Consider the following 14,040-nt stretch of genomic DNA (forward strand, 5'->3'; position numbering starts at 1 on the left):
TATTTTTTGAAAGAATTCAATATATACAAACAAATGTTCTGTACGAACAGACGTAATTGGTGACTGAAGTACTCCGTTCACTGTTGTGGAAGAGAGAACAACCTAGAGGCATTCCGAGACAACCTGTCTGATGTGTGTTCTGTAGTCCTATCCCTTGGTCCTACATATTACTGCTTAGTCTATGTTTCTCATTCCCTTCTCTGGGACACTAGCAGCTCTTCCCAGCTAAACAGGCAATATCAGAAATTATGGCTTCTTTTGTGATATCTGAAAATAAAAGCAAAAAAAATTTGTGATTTTCCTAGTAGAATGACCTTGTTTTGAAGGATTTTGTCCTGTGCTTTACAGCCTATTTTTCATATCAAGACAGATGAAGACATTAAAGAACATTATGAAAAACACGTTTACTGCAGGTACTTGGTTTGGTTGGTAACTATGTGCTGACACTTTGTGAGGCAGGACTGCACCACTTGTTTGTAATGGAAGGAGATAAATGTTGCCTGTTACCTGTCCTTATCAGTTCCCATCCCTTCAGACAATCTGCAAAATGAAGGCTTGCTCTTCTCCTAGATGAAGCCTTTTCACAGGCAGAGTCACAAGCCCTGGGAGGACGCTCTCAAGCAATACCAAGCTACAAGCACAAGCACCAGCCTGTAGTAAGCAAATTACTCTCATTGCAAACACAAACTTGCAAACTGGGAGCTAGAAGTTTGTTTGTCATCCTGGGGGCAGAAGAGAGAAAGAGTAGAAGGAAAGCATCATGAACACTGCCATGACACTACCAAGTGAAAAATGACTGCATTTCAAGACAACCAATGAAAGAAAAAAATATGTTGTCTTTTTGAGTCCAGGAAAAAAAATCTTGAGATGATAAATTGAGGGATAATGCATACACCGAGAGCTACTTGGACTATCACACAGAAACAGCAATGGCAAAGGAAGGATGTGGTCTGTGGTGCTGTCACGGTTTAGCCCCAGTCAGGATCACGCCCCACACAGCTGCCTGCTCACTCCCCACCGGCAGGACAGGGGAGAGGATCAGAAAAGCACAAGTGAAACACTCATGGCTTGAGATAAAGACAGTGTAAAAGCTAAAGCTAAAACTGTGCACACAAGCAAAGCAAAACAAGGAATTCATTCACCACTTCCTGTGGGGGGCAGGTGTTCAGCCATTCCCAGGATGGCAGGGCCCCATCACACATAACAGTGACTGGGGAAGACAAACACCATCACTCCAAAGATCTCTCTCTTCCTTCTTCTTCCTCCTTCTCGTGCCTTTCTCATTCTGAGCACGACACCATAGGATGTGGAATATCCCTTCGATCAGCTTGGATCAGCTGGCCCTGCTGTCCCTCCTCCCAAGTTCCCATGCACCACCAGCCTCCTTGCCAGCATGGTGGTATGAGAAGCAGAAAAGCCCTTGAATGCTGTGTAAGCACCACTTAGCAATGACAAAAACATTTCCAACTTGTCAACAGTATTTGCAGAACAAGCCCAAAGCACAACCCCACAGCAGCCTCTGGGAAGGAAATTAACTCCAGATCTCAGTCGAAACCAGCACAAATACTCATGGCAATCCTTCCTGGTTGACAAAACGAGGGGGTGGAGTCATGGGTGGGATTGTTTTTGTACCAGGCTATATCATTGTGGGGACAGGGGGTCCACGATGATACATTCCCCGGGAAGCCTTTACAAAAACCCACAGATGCATGAGCCTTGTGGCAAAGCGTGTTGAGGCAACTGCAGAGAATTGTGCAGCAGAGCAGGCGTGTTCTGCCTTGGTTTCTCCTAACAGACCTTGTATGCTGGGCCTTACTTTCATCATCTGAGAACTGAGCCTGCCCTCTCTGGGAAGCAAGCTGGGATATTCTGAGAGATTGAAATTAATTTTCAGCAAGCCGAACTGACTGCAGATGCACCTAAAGCCTATCAGCCATGCAAAGCTGGAATTATAATTTTTTCCTGAGGAACCAATGTTTGCAAGAGATGAAAAAATGTTTTTTTCTTAATGTGATACAAGTGTTAGAGAAAGAATTCTGACATGTAGCAGGTATCTCAGAGAGGCACTACATAAAATGAGTTGGGGTTTTCTGTCTTAAATAATCCTCTCATATCTGCTGACTGCCTCATGCCTGTGAGAACAAAGGTTGCCTCTAATGCTTCTCCCCAGTGTCTCATTGCAGTGCTTCCTAATGGATATGAAGGGTTTGTCTGGGAGTGGTCAACAGATTCCTCTGGGCTCTCCTTGTGTGGATTATTTTAACCTATCAGCAAAATGAATGGGATCCTGAAAGACTATTCCAGACATCTTGCCTGCCATGGAAGGGAAAACAAAGGGATTTGTATTAGTTCTCTGCCAGAGGTGAACCACCCGCATTTGACTATGAAACCACAAAGCAAGTATCATTTGATTATTAACTTCACAAATTACAGAAAAGATGGCATCACAATGCTTGGAATACAAGGCTAACAGTTGGGAAGTTCTAGTTGTAGAGGAGTTCTGTTCCTAGACAGTGACAACCTCTGGTTGTGTCTGCTTGTTTGCGAGATGTGCAAAAGGAGAATAGCAGATAAAATCAGTGATGTAACATGGAGACTGGAGAAAGTTGGCAAAACCAGCTTAGGGTGAAATGTAGACAAAGTATCAAACAAATCTGGGAAACATTTTTTTAGTTCTACAGATAATACAACTGATTTCAAGCTAGTTTTCTATCAAATCCCTTTAGAAAGAAATTGAGTGATGTTTGGAATTCCAAATGCATAAATGGTTTCTTAGGCTTCTGCTTATAGTAAGCCAGCTGCAGAGCATCCCTTCTCTTACCTTATGATACATCACTTTGCTACTGTGTATAACTCTGGTCTGTCATTCGGCAGTGGCACAAAACTTACAGTAATAGGTAAGAAATTTTTGTTTCCTCTTCTAATTCACTTCAAATGCCATGTCTTTTCTATAGAGAATTTCACCATTCACCTCCCTTTCATTATTAAAATGGTGTTCTCCTGGTGTGCTTGCAATCCTGTCTTCTTCAGAGAAAAGATTAAGTTGGGTCCTATAGGTAGGGACACACCTTTCATTTTGGAGAACTGAATGAATGCATTTTCAGTAAAGAAAAAGCTGTCCATAGAAAGAATTAGGATAAGGAATGAGATAAATCATGTGTGCATGACAAGAAAAAAAACCTTATCCTAATGAATCAAGACCTGCAAAAATTCCCCAAAAGTGTAGCTACTCCCTATAATGCTGGTTGTGCTGGGGCTAGAGGTCGTTTCAGAAGAGGTGCTAAACAGTCACTGAAAACCACAGATGAAGAATATATAATTAATTTTAAAGGGAAAGGGCTCTATGGGAATGTTTCTTTCTGAGCCACATTTATGGATTTGGACTGTCCAAATCTGGGGAAAACAATGCTGCAGCTCAGACACTGATAAATGATGGTGATTTCTTCTTCTCCTTGTGCTGCTCCTGGAATTTGAAGAGTTGATGCCTCAGATATTTGTACCATGTTGTGCCACTACAGAATAAATTGACAACAAGTGGTAAAATTCAATCTCCATCGGAATAAAATCAGTGATCAGCATGTTTTCTGAAATCCAAAGTTTATCTGAGGTGGCTAAGCTGATGAAAATGAATACACTCACCCCTCATTTACCATAGTCATTTATGCAGTGAACTTGAATAATTATCACCAAGGGAGCACTGAGAGTAAAAGCAGAGAATTCCTTCCAAGGAAAGCCTTCTAGGGCAAGGGGGCATATTTAGGATCTTCTACAAAGGGCAGAGTGCCCCAGGAAAATGGGCTATACAATAAAAATTATTTTGCAAGTGAAAAAAACCCATCTATTTTACAAGTGGAAAAATAGTCAAAATGTTGGAAAAAAAAAGGAAATGAGATATTTAGATAGATGAGAATGAGAAATTATTCAGTCTGCATACGGGAAATATTGTCTAATATTCTAATATGACCCCTAGATAAATAGATAAACATCCTCTAAAGAAATGGTGGAAGCTCCAACAACTGATTCATCTAAGCCTGAAGCAAAAGGGCTCTGGACAGGGTATTTCTGTTGAGACACAGACATTTGGTGGTGTTCCCTTACAGACGTATTTTTTTAGAGGACCTGAGTACTTTATGTTTCTTTTTTGCTGGTACCACATGAGGGGAGGCTTAGTCCACAGGCTTGGCTTAGAGGTCTGGGAGTAGAGCAGAGGTTTTTCTGCACCTGCAAAACGGTGTGAATACTGAGCAATTGTCCTTTGGCAGTGGGACAAAACTTACGGTCATAGGTAAGTAAGAAGTCGAATTTCTGTGATCTATGTGATACTTGTTTAGGAGACAAGAACCTTCTTAATTAAAGCTAATTAATGATAATTTTTCAAACTGCCATAAGAACAGGATTAATGCTTTCTTGGTTGCTTATTAAAATTACATGTGCCATTATGGAAGTGTAGAATTTGCAGGCAGAGATTTTGAGATCCCTGTGTCTGCAGCCTTTGTCTTTTTTTTCTGGGAACTTCGTGAAGGGAGAATGCAATAAATAATTTTGTTTCCTCCCATTCTCCAAGGAAATATTATAGAGGTTGGGAATGAAAATGACCAGTGCAAAAGACCACACAAAATGGGCTGCTGATCAGATGTTTCTTACAGTTCTTGCTTTTACCAGTCTCTTTATTACATTTCTAACCTGCTCATTGTCTTTTTATATCCAGTAGTTTCATCATTCTTTCTGCCACCCTTTTAACTGCCTTCACCCTCTCTTTTTTTCTTTTTTTAATGAGGTATTATTCTTTGGGGTTTAGTCTTTTGTGCCCTCCTATCTGTTTCCATCTCTTCACTTATTAGCCCTTAAGATTGTGAGCTGAAGAATTTGTCAGAAATAACTCTAGAAACGGAAAAAAAAGTCCATAATGCCAAGTGCTGAAAGGGAGAAGTAGAAGCAATCAGCCGCTCTGCACACCCACTGAAAGGAAGCGGAGCAGGGCTAAACCCTCTAGGGAGTTATCTCTATTTAATATCCAGGTCATCTAAAGTCTGTACAAGCTCATACAGAAGCAGCCCAGGGATCTCTGCAGAGCAAGCCCTGGTGGTCACAATGAAGGAATCATTTGAATGCAAACACAAGGGCTTAGGGGACAAGGTCTCTGCAAGGTATTAATTTCTGCTAATTCTGCTACCTCTCTTCCTCTGCAAAGGACAGAGTCTTTGGGAAGAACATCTACAATTCATTGTGCCTTCATACAAAAAAACCCGACCCACAGTAATAATTTTCTCTTTGGCTCCATAATTTTCTCTGCATTTCTTTTTCCAGCAGCATTCTACAGACCTCGTGGCTTTCTCATGCTAGATGAGTCAAAAAGGCACTCTGATATTGTATATGGAAAAGCCCCTGGCTTTTAGGGTCACTGCTTGGCTTCTGAGTAACTTCTCATGGCTGCCTTGCACATCCTTTTGACTGAAGTCTGTTCTCATTAGTCTTACAAGTAGGTATTAAACACGTTAGGACACGGAACAATGTTTGATTTGTGAGTGTGCAGAATCTTGCACCATTTTAAGAGGGTGTGTCGCCTAGGATCTGAGCTTCTCATTCCCATGATAACCTAAAAATTAAACTACATACAGACATGTTTCATGTTCTTAAATATTGATTGGTTAAGACCCAAGGAAAAAACCTGTCCCTGGCAGATTCCTGCTCCCTGCCTCAGGTGTTCTTCACTTCAGACAGTCAGAAGGATCAGCTCCTTCCTTCCAGGTCACCTCTTAGATGGGGGCCAAGTGGGGTATCCCATGACAGTATAATTCTGAACACAGCAAAGACCACCATGTCTTAGCTCCCTCTCCAGGAATATAACTCAGTTTGCTGAAGATGTTTGTGCCTTCTAAGAGTCTCTCCTACCTATCAATGCAATATTACAAATACAGACATTTCAGCAAACCTAGGGACTTTTCTGCCCGTCTGATTGCTCAGCTTCTTGGCAGCTTGCTATTCTTCTGACAGAGGCAATACAACAAATTCATGTGCTCATGCATGCTGTGGCCAGACCTTTATCTTTCTGTGTAACGGGTGAAACCAAATCCTTCCACTTTTCTGGGGTCTCCTGTCCAACAGACATTAATTGTCCAGCTGACAGCTGTTAAAAGGCCAGGTATTTCAGGAGGAACACAAACTCAGGGCCATTTTCAGGGGGATCTGATTGAACAGAGTGATGGAGGCTCTGGACCTTGTTGCTTTGTGTTTCAGGGAAGAATGAGAAAATCATACCTCCAGCTGTGGCCATCTTTTCCCCATCAAAGCAGGAGATCCAGCAGAAGAGCAAGGCCACGCTGGTGTGCCTGGCCTCTGGTTTCTACCCTGACCACCTGACTCTGGTCTGGAGGGTGAACGGCGTGAAAAGAACCGAGGGGGTGGGGACAGACGAGTCCTCCACACGGAATGGGAGCACCTACTCACTGACCAGCCGGCTGAGGATGCCAGCCTGGGAGTGGTTCAACCCTTCCAATCGCTTCGAATGCATTGCCAATTTTTTTCAGAATGGAACAACGCAATCAATGAACAAATTTATCTATGGTGATGTTGGTAAGTAAAAGAAGCCTCTCACCATGCTGTACAAGACAGAAATCACAAATCCAAAGAGCATATGTTATGATTTGAACCACATCTATATATAGCTTCCCTTCAGGGTGTTCTTCTGGCACAAATACACACCTAAATATGTAGGTATTAGCATATGTCTCTTCCCATTCCTGGACCTGTGGACTTGCATTCCCATTAGTCAGCTAGAGTTTCTTCAGGCTTTCCACTGAGAAATCTCTGTAGTAGAGTAAATAGCAGAGCATCATAAAACACCTAGTGTAGTCATCTGAATTAGCCAGTGTTTTGTAAACTGAAACGTCTAAAATCTGCATTCTGTTTGCTTTGAAGAGAAACATGACTTTCAGTTCATTTTTGTCTTGCAGGTTGTGCACTCACAGAAGGTACGTGTGGCTCCTCACAGAAAGAGAATTTTGCCTCTTCTCTCAGGCAATTATCAGTGTGTATTTTAATTCCAGCTTTACTGACACTAAGTACAACGTGTGGGAGATATCTGCTGTATGAATAGCTTCTACTTTCCATCTAAGTGATTTGTATGTGATATTAAAAAAAAAAAAAAAGGAAGAAAAGGTTTTGGGAGGGTTGTTTGTGCATATTGTATGTAGCTCAGCTTTGCGCTTCAGCTCTCCCATATGATTCCATTTTGAAAATAGAAGAAATCATGGTACCTTCCTGCAGACTGTAATCTATTCTTTATCATCCCCTCCATTCCTAGAAACTGACTTCCATTGGGAATATTCTTGCTCAGCCATGAAAAAATGATCCATACTTATCCAAGCGCTTCTGACATCAAGATTCAAGATATGATATTCTGAGTATTTCTAAGTGTCAATCTTAGAACACTTCTCAAGACACATCACATTCCCCTCCACACTGCTGTCATGTATGGAGGATATCCATATCCAAAATTACATTTCTTTCCTCCTTGGGTACATATTTGCACACTCCTGGTTTTCAACAACTTCTTTAATGCTTCAGGTGTCTTAAAGCTGCACCAAAACAGAGCTCTTATCTCGGGACTATGGCAACCACTTAAGAGTAAATAATCTACAAGAATAGAACTTCTAGAGGCAAAGTAATTCTTCTGGGCTTTGTAAAACATTCCTGAAACATCAGCAGCAAGCACTCATAAGGCCACTGACAAAAACGAGACAAAATAAAACATTTGGATCCTGGGATTCAGCCTGATTTGAGCTCCTAACAGGGGACTCAGATGAACAGCCCCATTTATCAGTACGTGTGGCAACTCGATCTTTTCCTAGCATGAAGCCAATCTCTGTCCTTCCCAGACTTGCTTTCTCTTTCAGTTCTTTGAGTCCATGTTCTGTCCCATCCCAGGTTCCCTGGTGTCAACAGAGCCACTCATTTGGCTCTCGTTCCTTTCTGTCACTTAGCTCAAGGTTTCATGGGCTCAAATGGAACCCTTGAAATGGAACCATCAAATGGAGCTCATTTGATGAAAGCTCCATTAGGAGCAGCATCTCGTGATGGTGATGATGATGACTGAATACACAAATGATGTTTGACTTGCAGAGTCGTACTTGCGGTATGGAAATTCTCTGAAGCTCACGTACCTCATCCTCTGTGGCAAAGCCTTGGTCTATGCGGTTCTGGTGAGTGGTCTGGTGTGGACGGCCAAGGTAAGTCAGAGTGCCCCTGCAAGGCTGGGCTTACTCGCTAGTCAAGGAGCAGTGGAGGCAGGCCAAACCTGTTCTCAGAGGTTGTTCTGCAGGTGCTCTGCCCGGCTTTGTGCAGTCTGGCTTGAAAAGTCCCAGGTGATGGGTTTTCCATTACTGTCTTCTAGAACTCAAATAAAATCAGTGCTGTCTAGCACAGAAATTCCTTCTCAGCATCCTCTTTAAACACACCAAAAAGATGAGAATTAAGGACAACTTGCGCAGAAAGTAAATAAGGGAAATATCAGATATATCATGAATTTGTCTAAGCATTGCAAAGGGGCTTATGCCTGCAGTGAAAATAATAAGCAGGTTTCTTGAGGGTGATGCGGGGGATAAATCTGATCATTTACAAAGATTTACAAAGAATAGTGGGGTCAATCGAACAAATGGGATAAATGGAACTAACTGCCACTAAGTGTCGTTTATTTGTAAGTTCTTTCTGTGGCTGAAAGATCCACCATTTGAGAGCTGTGGAAGCTCCGGGGCTCATCCCTTTAAAAGCAGAACAGGGAGATGTATTTGCAAAATGAGCTGGTAGAGTTGAGAGTTGAGGGCAAGGATGAAGACCATCTCAATTATATTTTTTGGTCCTTTTGCGAGGATATACTGGAGGGCGTAGATTTGTCCTTTTCTGGGTTGCAGGAACAGAATCACAGAATGATTTAGGTTAGAAAGAACAGTTAAAGGTTATCTAGTTCTGTCCCCACACTGAAATGGGCAGGGACATCTTTCACTAGACCAGGTTGCTCAAAGCCCCATGGAACGCGGCCTTAAACACTGCCAGGGCTGGCACATCCACAGCTTCTCTGGGAAACTTGGGAAAATTGTCTCACCACTCCCATCAGAACACATGTCTTCCTTTAATCTGAAGCTCCCCTGTATCAGATAGAACCAGGGCCCTTTGTGCTGTCACTGCAGGCCTTGGTAAAACATCTCTGTTTGTCGAAGAAGTCCCCCAGTGCCGGGCATTGAAAGGCCTCGGGCAGGCCTCTCCAGAGGCTTCTCTTCTCCCGTGTGATGATGGGTTGTTCTCCAAGCCTGTCTGCCTGCCCTGAGGGCCTGTGACTCTTTTGGGTGGGTCTGCTCTGGACCTGCTCTCACGTGTCCATGAGTTTCCCGTGCTGGGCCCCCAGAGCTGCACACAGAACCGCAGGTGGGATGGGTGGGGGTTCACCTGGGACCACTCTCAAAGTCTGTCCAGGTCCCTCTGGATGGCAGCCCTTCCCTCAAACACATCAATGGCCACACAGCTTGGTGTCATCTGTGAACGTGCTGAGGGTGCACTTGATCCCACGATCAATGACACACTGGTGAAAGCTGAAAAAATGCTTTTGGTGCCAGCACAGACCCTTGAGGGAAACAATTTCTTACTGGTTACCACTTGGACCATGGATGGTAACTCTTTGGAAAAGGTCATCCAGTCAATTCTTGTGTTTATTTCTATTGTTTGGTGTTGTGGGTTTTGTTATCATTATTATTTTTTAGTTTTATGATTGTATTCCATTTTGTTTTCAATCAGACTGGTACCAAATTATCTAGAGAATAAAAGAAGAGCATTTGTCATCACATCAGCAGGAACACAGCAAGTTCTCTGCCTTTCCATAGGAAAGCGTCTATGCTTCTAGGAACTTCTGAATATAATTGTTTTATAATCATCTGTTGCCATCCTGTTCTTCACTGTGTTGTAATCACTCCTGAGCTTTCCCTGGTACTTCCATATCATAGTGTATTATATTTTATTGTAATGTATCTTTAAAACTAGCACCTTCTTAATGCTCAGTGGCTAAGAACTCATCTCTTTGATTCAGCAATAAAGTTTTCACTTCTTTTCCCTTGAAAAACCGTGCTTTGTTGCTTTCAAATTTGGTCTTCTGTAGTAATAACGTCCCACCACACAATTTTCAATGGTGAATAGATGCCATAAGGGATGCAGATTAAAGATCATTTACTGACAATCTCTGTAGGAATAATTTGCTTCTCATGGGAACAGTAGAGACTCATCCAGTACTTACACTGTGTACCAACAAGTGGAGCAGGGCTGCAGCCTTTGGAGGCTTGCCCTCACCAGGGGATGATTTTGAGCCTAAATAGCTGCATAATTCAAAGGTGGTAGAGAGGGCAACAGCAGCCAGATGAGAAGTGACACTGTCTGGGGAGAGGCATGGGGGCTGCTGCTTTTTCTTTCCCTCTCTTCTTTCATGAGATTTCCTTGGGGATGGCACCAGACTCACTGTGGTAGTGAAGAAAAATTTGGTGACTAGATTAAAAGTCACCTGACACTTCATGCATTTGTTCCAAAAGGATCTGATGACAGACTTGAGAGGAATCTGTCCTACCTCTTTGAATGTCATTAAAGAAAAAAGCTGTATCTTAGTACCAGAGGACAGATAGATATAATGCTGCAAAATGAAGTTATTTTTCCTACTCTGTGCTTGTCACTCCTTTAATCTCCTCAAAACACTTCAGAACAGGAGAAGATATCCTACTGAACCAAGAGATTGATTTGGTGTTCTGAGTACAGCAATTACTTAACTAGACTCATGGCTGCTTCAAACAAAAGAGGGAACTGTTTCCTGAAAAATAGTTTTTACAGAAGGGCTTCAAGGGGTCTTACATTCACAAGATGTGAGCAACCTGGTCCAGGAAAAGGTGTCCCTTTCCTCTTTGGAGAAGAAACAAAAGGAACAGTTCTGGGAAAGTGGGAATTGTGAGAAGGTTGTACAAAGGGGCACATGTCACGGGGTGTGACAAAGATAAACAAAGAGACACATCTTTTGATTCTGATGATGTGTTCTTTTCCCAAGATGCCTTATTATTCATGCTCAATGAAGTTAGAATAGACTGGGGCACAGCAGAATGGAATATTAAAAATAATTCCAGCTCAGTCTGAAACACATTAAGATGGATATAATTTATTAGGACATTTGGTGAAAATGGCTGCATTTATCAGAGCTGTCAGAAACCCCCTCAGATCAGTCTTGTCCTCACATGCACAGGCTTTCAGAGTGGCCATGGCAGAACCTGGTCAAAGTGAACAGAGGACAAACTTGGGCACAGGAGTTTTGGAGCAGGCAAGCTACAGTGTGAAGGAGGGACAAAACACAGGGATTCTATGTAAGAAAAGAATTTGGCAAATGACAGAGACTTCCTTTAAGATTTGGAATAATGTATTATAATGTTAAGATCCTAGAAGAATGTTCCCACACTGACTTCATGTCTCTCAGTCGCTGGAAATTGAGACCAAGCATAGCAATCCAATCCTGTTCTTTTCCAAGTTTGCTTCAAGTCATGTAATTCTCATTCCCTCATACTCGTGCTAATATACAGATGACTGTGCAAAGAGACACTTTAAAAGAGAGACAGATACTTATCTGGGCTGATAAAACATTTCCTTTTATTTTACTCTTGGATTGAAGTATGTTTAAGGAAAGTTTTTGTCTATTAAGCTCTTTTATTTGCACGATGAAGTATAAACTCAAAGGATTAGTACATGTGGAGAGTCTTTCTGGAGACCTTTCATTCAATTTACATCTCATTATTACCTCACACCACAGGTTAAACCATTATTAATTCAGTGGAAGCACGCTCAGGACTAAATGAAGAATGGTGTCATACATTTTGTATAAAAATGTTTCTTGCATAGAGATAGGAAAAATGCAGAGTAAGGTAGAGGAACGATAGTATAAATTTGGAAGCAAAAGATCTGAGATATGAGAAAACAACAGAAAATAATTTCTGATTTTCCTTCTAGAATGATCTTATTTTGAAGGATTTTGTCCTGAGCTTTGCAATCTATTTTTCACATCAAGACAGATGAAGACATTAAAGAACATTATGAAAAGCATGTTTACTGCAGGTACATGGTTGGGTTGGTAACTACGTGCTGACACTTTGTGAGGCACGACTGCACCACTTGTTTGTAATGGAAGGAGATAAATGTTGCCTGTTACCTGTCCTTATCAGTTCCTGTCCCTTCAGACAATCTGCAAAATGAAGGCTTGCTCTTCTCCTAGATGAAGCCTTTTCACAGGCAGAGTCACAAGCCCTGGGAGGACGCTCTCAAGCAATACCAAGCTACAAGCACAAGCACCAGCCTGTAGTAAGCAAATTACTCTCATTGCAAACACAAACTTGCAAACTGGGAGCTAGAAGTTTGTTTGTCATCCTGGGGGCAGAAGAGAGAAAGAGTAGAAGGAAAGCATCATGAACACTGCCATGACACTACCAAGTGAAAAATGACTGCATTTCAAGCCAACCCATGAAAGGAAAAAAAAGTGTTGTCTTTATGAGTATGGGAAGAAAATCTTGAGATGATAAATTGAGGGATAATGCATACACCGAGAGCTAATTGGACTATCACACAGAAACAGCAATGGCAAAGGAAGGATGTGGTCTGTGGTGCTGTCACGGTTTAGCCTCAGCCAGGATCACGCCCCACACAGCTGCCTGCTCACTCCCCACCGGCAGGACAGGGGAGAGGATCGGAAAAGCACAAGTGAAACATTCATGGCTTGAGATAAAGACAGTGTAAGAGCTAAAGCTAAAACTGTGCACACAAGCAAAGCAAAACAAGGAATTCATTCACCACTTCCCGTGGGGGGGTAGGTGTTCAGCCATTCCCAGGATGGCAGGGCCCCATCACACATAACAGTGACTGGGGAAGACAAACACCATCACTCCAAAGATCTCTCTCTTCCTTCTTCTTCCCCCTTCTCGCGCCTTTCTCGTTCTGAGCACGACACCATAGGATGTGGAATATCCCTTGGATCAGCTTGGATCAGGTGGCCCTGCTGTCCCTCCTCCCAAGTTCCCATGCACCACCAGCCTCCTTGCCAGCATGGTGGTATGAGAAGCAGAAAAGCCCTTGAATGCTGTGTAAGCACCACTTAGCAATGACAAAAACATTTCCAACTTGTCAACAGTATTTGCAGAACAAGCCCAAAGCACAACCCCACAGCAGCCTCTGGGAAGGAAATTAACTCCAGAACTCAGTCGAAACCAGCACAAATACTCATGGCAATCCTTCCTGGTTGACAAAACGAGGGGGTGGAGTCATGGGTGGGATTGTTTTTGTACCAGGCTATATCATTGTGGGGACAGGGGGGTCCACGATGATACATTCCCTGGGAAGCCTTTACAAAAACCCACAGATGCATGAGCCTTGTGGCAAAGCGTGTTGAGGCAGCTGCAGAGAACTGTGCAGCAGAGCAGGCGTGTTCTGCCTTGGTTTCTCCTAACAGACCTTGTATGCTGGGCCTTACTTTCATCATCTGAGAACTGAGCCTGCCCTCTCTGGGAAGCAAGCTGGGATATTCTGAGAGATTGAAATTAATTTTCAGCAAGCCGAACTGGCTGCAGATGCACCTAAAGCCTATCAGCCATGCAAAGCTGGAATTATAATTTTTTCCTGAGGAACCAATGTTTGCAAGAGATGACAAAATGTTTTTTTCTTAATGTGATACAAGTGTTAGAGAAAGAATTCTGACATGTAGCAGGTATCTCTCAGAGGCACTACATGAAATGAGTTGGGGTTTTCTGTCTTAAATAATCCTCTCATATCTGCTGACTGCCTCATGCCTGTGAGAACAAAGGTTGCCTCTAATGCTTCTCCCCAGTGTCTCACTGCAGTGCTTCCTAATGGATATGAAGGGTTTGTCTGGGAGTGGTCAACAGATTCCTCTGGACTCTCCTTGTGTGGATTATTTTAACCTATCAGCAAAATGAATGGGATCCTGAAAGACTATTCCAGACATCTTGCCTGCCATGGAAGGGA

At 42.6% G+C, this 14,040-nt stretch overlaps 1 gene segment (V, D, J or C); it reads left to right on the forward strand.

The window, feature by feature from the left end:
* The window catches only part of LOC134548935 (T cell receptor beta constant 2-like), a 29,161-nt gene extending 19,064 nt beyond the window's left edge, over positions 1–10,097 (forward strand). Inside the window, 5 exon segments of the C gene segment in view lie at positions 4,203–4,285; positions 6,238–6,573; positions 6,954–6,971; positions 8,122–8,228; positions 9,787–10,097. Coding sequence covers positions 4,203–4,285; positions 6,238–6,573; positions 6,954–6,971; positions 8,122–8,228; positions 9,787–9,813 — 571 coding nt within the window.
* The last annotated feature ends 3,943 nt before the right edge of the window (positions 10,098–14,040 follow it).

Source organism: Prinia subflava, chromosome 3 (assembly GCF_021018805.1).
Source record: "Prinia subflava isolate CZ2003 ecotype Zambia chromosome 3, Cam_Psub_1.2, whole genome shotgun sequence".
Lineage (NCBI taxonomy): Eukaryota > Metazoa > Chordata > Aves > Passeriformes > Cisticolidae > Prinia > Prinia subflava.